At 33.4% G+C, this 7,821-nt stretch overlaps 3 protein-coding genes across 3 annotated transcripts; 1 reads left to right on the top strand and 2 right to left on the bottom strand.

The window, feature by feature from the left end:
• Window positions 1-65: 65 nt before the first annotated feature.
• On the bottom strand, window positions 66-2,147 carry LOC110381273 (ras-related protein Rab-4B). The gene is made up of 4 exons (XM_021341565.3): window positions 1,981-2,147; window positions 1,815-1,895; window positions 427-759; window positions 66-339 (listed from the first exon to the last, which is right to left on the bottom strand). Exons 1-4 carry the CDS (start codon window positions 1,994-1,996, stop codon window positions 125-127), a joined length of 645 nt encoding a protein of 214 aa, XP_021197240.3. The 5' UTR covers window positions 1,997-2,147; the 3' UTR covers window positions 66-124.
• An 85-nt stretch (window positions 2,148-2,232) lies between these two features.
• LOC110381256 (ATP synthase subunit s, mitochondrial) lies at window positions 2,233-5,745 on the top strand. Its single transcript, XM_064035615.1, has 4 exons — window positions 2,233-2,293; window positions 4,727-4,999; window positions 5,208-5,480; window positions 5,578-5,745. Exons 1-4 carry the CDS (start codon window positions 2,233-2,235, stop codon window positions 5,604-5,606), a joined length of 636 nt encoding a protein of 211 aa, XP_063891685.1. The 3' UTR covers window positions 5,607-5,745.
• Window positions 5,508-7,773, bottom strand: LOC110381255 (dihydroorotate dehydrogenase (quinone), mitochondrial). Its single transcript, XM_021341528.3, has 5 exons — window positions 7,616-7,773; window positions 7,299-7,508; window positions 6,821-7,215; window positions 6,132-6,469; window positions 5,508-5,991 (listed from the first exon to the last, which is right to left on the bottom strand). The coding sequence occupies exons 1-5, from the start codon at window positions 7,637-7,639 to the stop codon at window positions 5,783-5,785; spliced, it is 1,176 nt and encodes a 391-aa protein (XP_021197203.3). The 5' UTR covers window positions 7,640-7,773; the 3' UTR covers window positions 5,508-5,782.
• Between the last annotated feature and the right edge of the window lie 48 nt (window positions 7,774-7,821).

Below are 7,821 nucleotides of genomic sequence, written 5' to 3'. Positions count from 1 at the left end.
TATTTTTGATTCTTACATAGGTAGGTACTTATAACAATAGCATTAAAAAATAAGAACGCAAATAATATAGATTTAGTCATCATCTGCCAGCAGATCATGCATTCTATGTATCCAAGAAATAATGTTATACATGACAAGCACAATCGGATGGACTTCTTGCAGGTTTCTTGGGCGCGCTAAGCCTTTTAGAGGTCCCAGTCCCATATTGAATGCCTGAACCTATTCGCTCGGGATCTAATTCACCTGTTTCAATTTTAGCCAAAATTGTTTTGGAACATTTCAAGAAAGCTTCTTCTACATTTTCACCTGTTTTAGCACTGGTTTCAAGAAACATCAATTCTGAAATTAAATAATGAGCAATTAACTAAATATAACTAAATCACATATTAATAAATTTTCATTCCTAGAGTACTTAATATGGCCTACCATTTTCTTGGGCGAATTGACTAGCTTCTGTAAAAGTGACTTCTCTTGATTCCTCCATGTCCTTTTTGTTTCCAACAAGTAGTATTACTATGTTAGGGCTTGCAAGTGTTCTGGCATCTCTAAGCCAATTCGAGAGTGCATTGAATGAGTCCCGAGAAGTGATGTCATACACAAGCAGAGCACCTGCGGCTCCACGATAATAGGAGCGGGTAACGGAGCGAAATCTCTCTTGACCAGCAGTGTCCCATATCTGTAGTTTAGTAGATTTTCCACCTATGTTTACAATTTTTGAACCAAACTCAACCCCAATTGTGTGACATCTATCTTCTTTGACTATAAAGAAAGAAAAAGATCATAATGATTAATGCTTATTAAAAGGATTTGCAATTAGAGGAGTAATTATTCTGATTCCTTTTACAAGAATAAGAGATTTTTTGACTTTTGCAATTTTCTAAGAAATACATATTTTAGGGTTTGCTCACTTTCATTCTCACAACTTTAAACGCTATTAATAATGTACTGATTTTTGTGTCTCAGCGATGATTTACTACATTTGTATAAACAAGTGTGCTCAAATTATTTTTCAAGTGTCTGAATTTACTTAATTATGACATGTATAATCATCGGCAAGGATATTGAGCCCTGACCTTCACCTGCGCAGAAGTGATTTATTGCCATTAGTGTACAGTGGTCAAAGCGATCCCCACTCTTCCACCGAGAGCTCATTATCTATGCCGATAACTATACCTATATTCCACAGAAAGCCTCCTGTAACAACTAAATAGTTTTCTTCACTCTACAATCTACATATTAGAAGCAATACTAAATACAGTACCTATTCTGTACTAATGACTAAACTATGTAGCCCAAATACTTATACACTTGTGTTCATGAGAGAATAGAAGTAAAATAAAATGGAAAAACTAACTTACTATGGTGATGATCAGGATTTACTTTTTTGTGTTAGGATGGGGGTAATCACAGATCACACATTTTTTTGAAAAGCCAGGGTTAAAGTGCATTTTTTCATTCGTATTATTTTGAAAACTGTACTGAATGAAACGTTCAAGTTTTTGCAGGGAAGATACGAATATTATGCAGGGCATTATTGGCAGCAGTTATACAATTTTTACTGTAATGCTTGCTTGCACTTCGCTTTAAATGTTTAGTAGAAGAATATTTGTGTAAAATGTGAATTTAGGTTTGAGCAAAACACAAAAACAAAACGCTTATTTTTCCAATCGCGAGGGTGAATTCATAAAGTTTGCATTTTCTCGAAGTTAGTAAGCCATGTCGAGAAAGCAAGAAGTAAAGACGTCATTGACAATAATTTTAACTTTGGCACACACGCAAATAAAATTATTGCTATTGAAACAGTAAGTACTTACATTTATTTCCAATAAAATTATTTAGCAGACTAGATTTCCCAGTCCCAGCACTCCCAATGACCAAAAACTTGAATAAGTATTCTGAAACAGGAAAATACCTTTATGTTGGAAAACAATACATTTGTTACGTATTTGAACAAATAATTGAAATGAATAGAAACCATACCATAAGATTCAGACATTGTGTATGTTCATGGAGTATGAAGTTCGATTATTTTTAGGTGTCTCGCAGTACACACAGTCTTAAAATTTAATAATTTTCTAATCCAAACTGTAAACAATACAATAACACATCAACCATTGATATTTTGATAGAGAAATGACCACAGAATCTATTTGACACTACCATAGACAATAATCAACCATAAAAACATAATCAAAAGGCTCGGCAGATGATGATCATGATCTTTTCCCAACTATGTTGGGGTCGTCTGCTACAAACACAGTCATACAAATTACAAACTTAAAAAGTTGCATTGGTACTTGCCTGACTGACCCTGAAATCGAATCCACGTTCTCATACTTGAGAGGTTGTTTTTTTCCCTTTACTAGGCCACCACGACTGCGACTTTACTAAATTCCTCCACCGTATGCTGCTAATGTAGGCTTCCATTCCGTTGCCTGCCACCTTCTTCACTGGTCGATCTATATATGTCACCGTAAGATTACAAACATCGTCAGATTACAATCTATCTCGAGAGATTGTAAACTGTCGAATTATTGTGAACCGTAACATCTGATTGCAATTTAACGCATTATTTTTCGCTATATTATAATCTATCTATGAGAAATTGTCAAATTGTCAACTGTCCGAAAGCTCTCCCTGATTGGTCAGTCTTTTTGTAAAATCGACCAATAATCCGTTCTGTTCCCATGGAGTTCCCGTAGAGTTAGGAATGAAATAGAGGTGTCAGTTAAATAAAATAAATGCTCTTCAAAAATTCTTCAAGTATTTATTATTTAGTACGAGTATGTAATTAATATTCCTGACATATGGAGAGAACAAATTGTAACGAAATATTTATTCTTCAAACACAAACATATTGATTTCTGACACTTACGCGAATATTAGACATTTAAATAAAACTACTTTTACGGATTTTATCGCGGTTATAAAATGAAATGAAATGAAAGAAATATAATATGAAATATGTATAAGAAACTTTTATATAAAAAAAAAAACAAAACAATTAGGTAGTTTGTCTTCAAACACAAATTCATTCCTAACTCTACGGGAACTCCATGGCAACAGAACGGCTGGTCGTGATTGGTCGATCTTACAAAAAGACTGACCAATCAGGGAGAGCTTTTGGACAGTTGACAATTTGACAATTTCTCATCGATAGATTATAATATAGCGAAAAATAATGCGTTAAATTGCAATCAGATGTTACGGTTCACAATAATTCGACAGTTTACAATCTCTCGAGATAGATTGTAATCTAACGATGTTTGTAATCTTACGGTGACATATATAAGGCGCTGCTTAGATGATCGGCATAGAAATACCGCTTTGCCCGATGACCGTAAAGATATTTTTATTTAGCATCAAATACTTAAAAATCTCTTTAGAACCTTACCATGATAGTAAATAATTGATATTGAGATAAAAATTGTAGAGAAGAAATAAATAACTACGAAATAAAGACTAAACTACGCGGTAAGGTCGAAAGACTATAGTATAGCCTTTTGAGCAAAAAAAAAATCTAGACACACGGCAGTGTGTCCGCCAAGTTCGAGCAAAAAAAGCGACACACCGGCCGTGGGTTATATTACACGAACCATTTCGGGCCAAATTCGACCCCCCTGTAACTCAAAATCTATTTTATTTACGCATATCAAATTTCTAGTATCTGTTGAGACCCCCTCACTTATCTAAAATACAAAATTTCATTAATATACCTATTGTAGGTCTTGAGATATTGACGTCAGAAAATCGCTATTTTTACTATACACTCACTGACTGATTCACTGATTCACTGACTCACTCATCAAAAACCTAGACCACTTCCAATGGTCGTATTGACTTGAAATTTGGCATGGAGGTAGGTCTTTATGTCAAGGTAAAGGAAAAAATCTGAAAATGGCCAAGTGTGAGTCGGTTTTAAAATAATGAAGGTGTAAAATACCCAGTGTAAATTTATACCCCCTAAGGAACTAAAACGAACTAAATTTATCTATATTTATATAATATATCTTCGAATGGTCGTACCGATCTGAAATTCGTTACAAAGGTTTGTATTTAGTCAAAGTAAAAATCTGAAAACGGCCAAGTGTGAGTCACTTTCGAAAATAACGAATGTATAACTTTGATCCACGAACATAATACATGATAACATGTCATGTCAGTCAGTTGGTAAATCTAGTCCATTTAGTTAATCTAGTTCATTTCTTTGTAAGAAGCATAGTGCATATTTAAAAATCTGAAAGATAGTATAAATGAGACATTTACTTAACTAACTTAATCATAAGAAAAATAAAATAAACAGCCTTACAAAAATAAATGAAATCCCACCCAAAACAAAATGTGAAAACTGCCAAGTTCGATATATTGCTTCTTATAAATTGAGATCTGAATAAGTACCAAGTTCCATACACATACCTCAAAAAATAGTTACTTTTAATGATGTTACTTGGCTTTTACTTGATTCATTGCGTTTAGTAGGTTTATAACAAGGTGTATGAAAACTTGCCAAGTAACATATTAAAAGTAACTATAAAGGTAGTGTATGTACTTATATTAACGAAGCATTCTATTATCGACTAAATATTGACATTGAATCTATTGACTAATGACTTACGTCACGATCAATCAAATTCGGAGGATCGTAGTCGTGAAAAATCTATACCCCAAGATCGTGTATGTAATATTTTATAAAACTTAAGAAACTCACTACTTTTCTATGTTTTAGAAATATTTATTCCAAGAAACAACCATGTTAGAAATTTCTGGGAGTATGTAAATATGATGTTCAATAAGCCAGACACAGACCGAATCAAACAATTTGGTCCAGACCGCGCTTGTGCCGAATGGGTATTACGAAATGGTGGCAAAGTAGTTTGGGCCGGTGGAAAGAGATTAGCAGATTACAACTTGTTACCACCAGAAAAACAACATGTTCCAAAGTTGGTAGAGATTGATGGAACGGATTCGTCTATTTCACATTATGGCTTTCCACATTTAAGTAGGTCATGTTGTATTTAGTATGTAGTACCTACAATAATGGATAACAGAAGTGTCAAAAAAATCCCATGAATCCATAGCCAGAACAGATAGATAAGTAGTCTAATAACTAATTTCCTATCAATATTAGGAGTCTATTTAAACTTCAACATTTGCCTCATCAGTAGATTTATCTGCTATGTTTTTAATATGATATTTTTTTATTCTAGTTGGATGCACACAGTTAAGCAGAGTCATCCTTCACAATAGCAACTATATCGATGATAGAGCATTAAAAGGACTCTCCTACGGGCGTGACACAATAACCCACCTTCAAGTGTCCAAGTGTATCAATGTCACAGATGCAGGAATAAAAGAATTAAAAAATCTTCATAAACTAGAAACATTAATTCTTTTTCACTTGGAGAGTGTAACAAATTTAGAAGAGTGTAAACTAATTATTCAATTGCATTTACCTAGGTGCAAAATTCAAGGTCTAAAAGGTAGGCAAGCCAATAAATAACTACCAATATCATTGGACAGCTCCAAAAATGGGCTTTTTATTTTTTCGTCAATAAAATTATTTTCATTATTTTGCAGATGGAGTGCCTATAAATGAAAAACAATAATGAAAAGTCATGCCATTTTATCTACTTACCTAACATCATTTTGAAAATTTACATACATAATATAACAATGTAAAATTTGTTTTTGTATTCTATATATAAAATTTAATTAACGAACTTTAAATACAAACTTGAACAGTGAGGTAGTATTTTTGTTTTCAACTTGTGCATACTGATACTCAGTTTCCTTTGCCGACAGCTTCATTGACATTTCTATACCCATCACGCTCCAGGAGTTCTGCCAATTCACTTTTGATTTTGGTGACGACTGGTGGCCCATGGTAAATTAAAGCTGTGTATATTTGAACAGCACTTGCTCCTGCCAAAATCTTATCATAGGCATCTTGACCTGTGAAAACTCCTCCAACACCCACAATAGGTACTTTACCTGAAAAAATATTAAATTATATTTTATTTGGTGGATGTAGTAAATACAATGGCTGATCTGTCCATCATGTCTATGGTAGTAGGAAATCACAAGATACAGCTTGTGTATTAATCCATCAAAGATACACATAATTTTCATACCTTTTGTCATTTTATACATATGCTTTATCATTTCCGTGGATTTCTCAGTAAGTGGTTTACCACTTAGACCTCCTGCTTCTTTAGTAAACTGGGTATTCTGGAGTTGTGATCTGTCAATTGTAGTGTTTGATATTATCAAGCCATCAACCTTACTTTCACTCTTCAAAATTACTGAAACAATTTCCTTCATCTCTTCTTGACTTAGATCAGGAGCTAGTTTCAGAAGCAAAGGAGGTTTCTTATCAATCTTCATCTCATTTCTGGCTTTATTGATTTCTTTCAGCAGAAGATAAAGTTCCTCTTTCTTCTGTAATGACCTCAGTCCTGGAGTGTTAGGACTGTAAAATGGAAGTTATATTACAACAAAATCTGAGGTCCATAATAGTATAAACTTACATGAAACATATAATTAGCTCATAATCATGAATCAAAATGGATAGTCTATTCCCCACACATGTTAACCTTTTCACTGCCTGAGTATGATTTATCCAACAAAAAAATCATGACACAAACCCTGTATTCAATATCTGAACATATTAATTATGATGTTTTAGCTTAAAAACGTTACAGGTATTTATTGTTTGATTAAATGTGGGGGCACACCAACTGATAAAAAGTCTGGCAGTTATAAGGTTAATAAGTACTCTTGAGTACTTATCACTTCTATAATAAGTCAATATTTTATTTACCTGCTGATGTTAATAACAAAATAGTCAGCTACATTAGAAAATTTTTTAATTCCTAAAACATAATCCTCAATAGGATTTTCAGATAATTTATTTTTTCCCAAATTAATTCCCAATAATCCTTTATCAAGCAGTGCTTTTTCAATTGTGTCTATTTTCTTATAAACTTCCTCATGACCTTCACTATTGAAACCATATCTGTTAATGACTGCTTTATCTTCAGGCAGACGAAACACTCTTGGTTTTGGGTTCCCAGGTTGTGCTTCAGGAGTGACTGAACCAATCTCCACAATAGAGAAACCTAACTTTCTCAAACCTACAACAGCATCACCATGTTTGTCAAATCCTGCAGCAATGCCAATGGGGTTGTTTAATTCATAATTGAGGAATTTCGTTTTCTGAAAAAAGAAACGCATAGTAAGCAAACTATAACTTTGTGTTGATGGGAAATAAATGTACACTGATTAAAAAAAATATTTACCAATACTTGTGGGTCATCAGTTTTCTCAGAAGGAAATAAACCATATTTTATAGCTGCTACTCCAAGATTATGTGCCCACTCAGGGCTAATATATTGGCTGATTGGTTGCAAAACATTTGTGTAATACCCATTAAAATCCTTTTTGTAATAAATGAACTGATATGCCAAAGAGCCACCAATAGTTAAGGAACATAATGACTTCAGTTTTTTCTGAAAAGATATTAAGAATTATTAAATAATAACTACGAAATATACATGCAAAGCCACGGACTCGCGATAGACATTTTAAGCAAATTACTTAAGTTCATATAACTCACTATTGCGTCTTTTTTTGCGCTCATTTTTGTTAGGTAATAATTCTGTGCATGTATAAGTTATTTCAGGTCTTGATAACCAGATAAATTCTATCGTCACGGCTCAACGCAAATATTTCGCGTACCAAAAGACAAAACACAGATCTCAGATCAGTTTGACACTGACGTTTATCTAGCTTTCTTTTACCCAGCTGGCTGTCATTGTCATA

Source organism: Helicoverpa armigera, chromosome 7 (assembly GCF_030705265.1).
Source record: "Helicoverpa armigera isolate CAAS_96S chromosome 7, ASM3070526v1, whole genome shotgun sequence".
In the NCBI taxonomy this organism is placed as follows: domain Eukaryota; kingdom Metazoa; phylum Arthropoda; class Insecta; order Lepidoptera; family Noctuidae; genus Helicoverpa; species Helicoverpa armigera.
The sequence above is the reverse complement of the archived record's forward strand: the minus strand, read 5'-3'. Positions and strand labels throughout refer to the sequence as shown.

Coding starts and splice junctions, on each gene's coding strand:
- LOC110381255 (XM_021341528.3), bottom strand. CDS start 7,639: ATGAGCGCAAAAAAAGACGCAATA. Junction 7,509..7,615: donor GCGCAAAAAAAGACGCAATA/GTGAGTTATATG, acceptor ATATCTTTTCAG/AAAAAACTGAAGTCATTATG. Junction 7,216..7,298: donor CTGATGACCCACAAGTATTG/GTAAATATTTTT, acceptor TTCTTTTTTCAG/AAAACGAAATTCCTCAATTA.
- LOC110381273 (XM_021341565.3), bottom strand. Junction 760..1,814: donor TAATTTTATTGGAAATAAAT/GTAAGTACTTAC, acceptor CTTTCTTTATAG/TCAAAGAAGATAGATGTCAC. Junction 340..426: donor TCAATTCGCCCAAGAAAATG/GTAGGCCATATT, acceptor ATTTAATTTCAG/AATTGATGTTTCTTGAAACC.
- LOC110381256 (XM_064035615.1), top strand. CDS start 2,233: ATGTTGGGGTCGTCTGCTACAAACACAGTCATACAAATTACAAACTTA. Junction 5,000..5,207: donor TTATGGCTTTCCACATTTAA/GTAGGTCATGTT, acceptor TTTTTATTCTAG/TTGGATGCACACAGTTAAGC. Junction 5,481..5,577: donor CAAAATTCAAGGTCTAAAAG/GTAGGCAAGCCA, acceptor ATTATTTTGCAG/ATGGAGTGCCTATAAATGAA.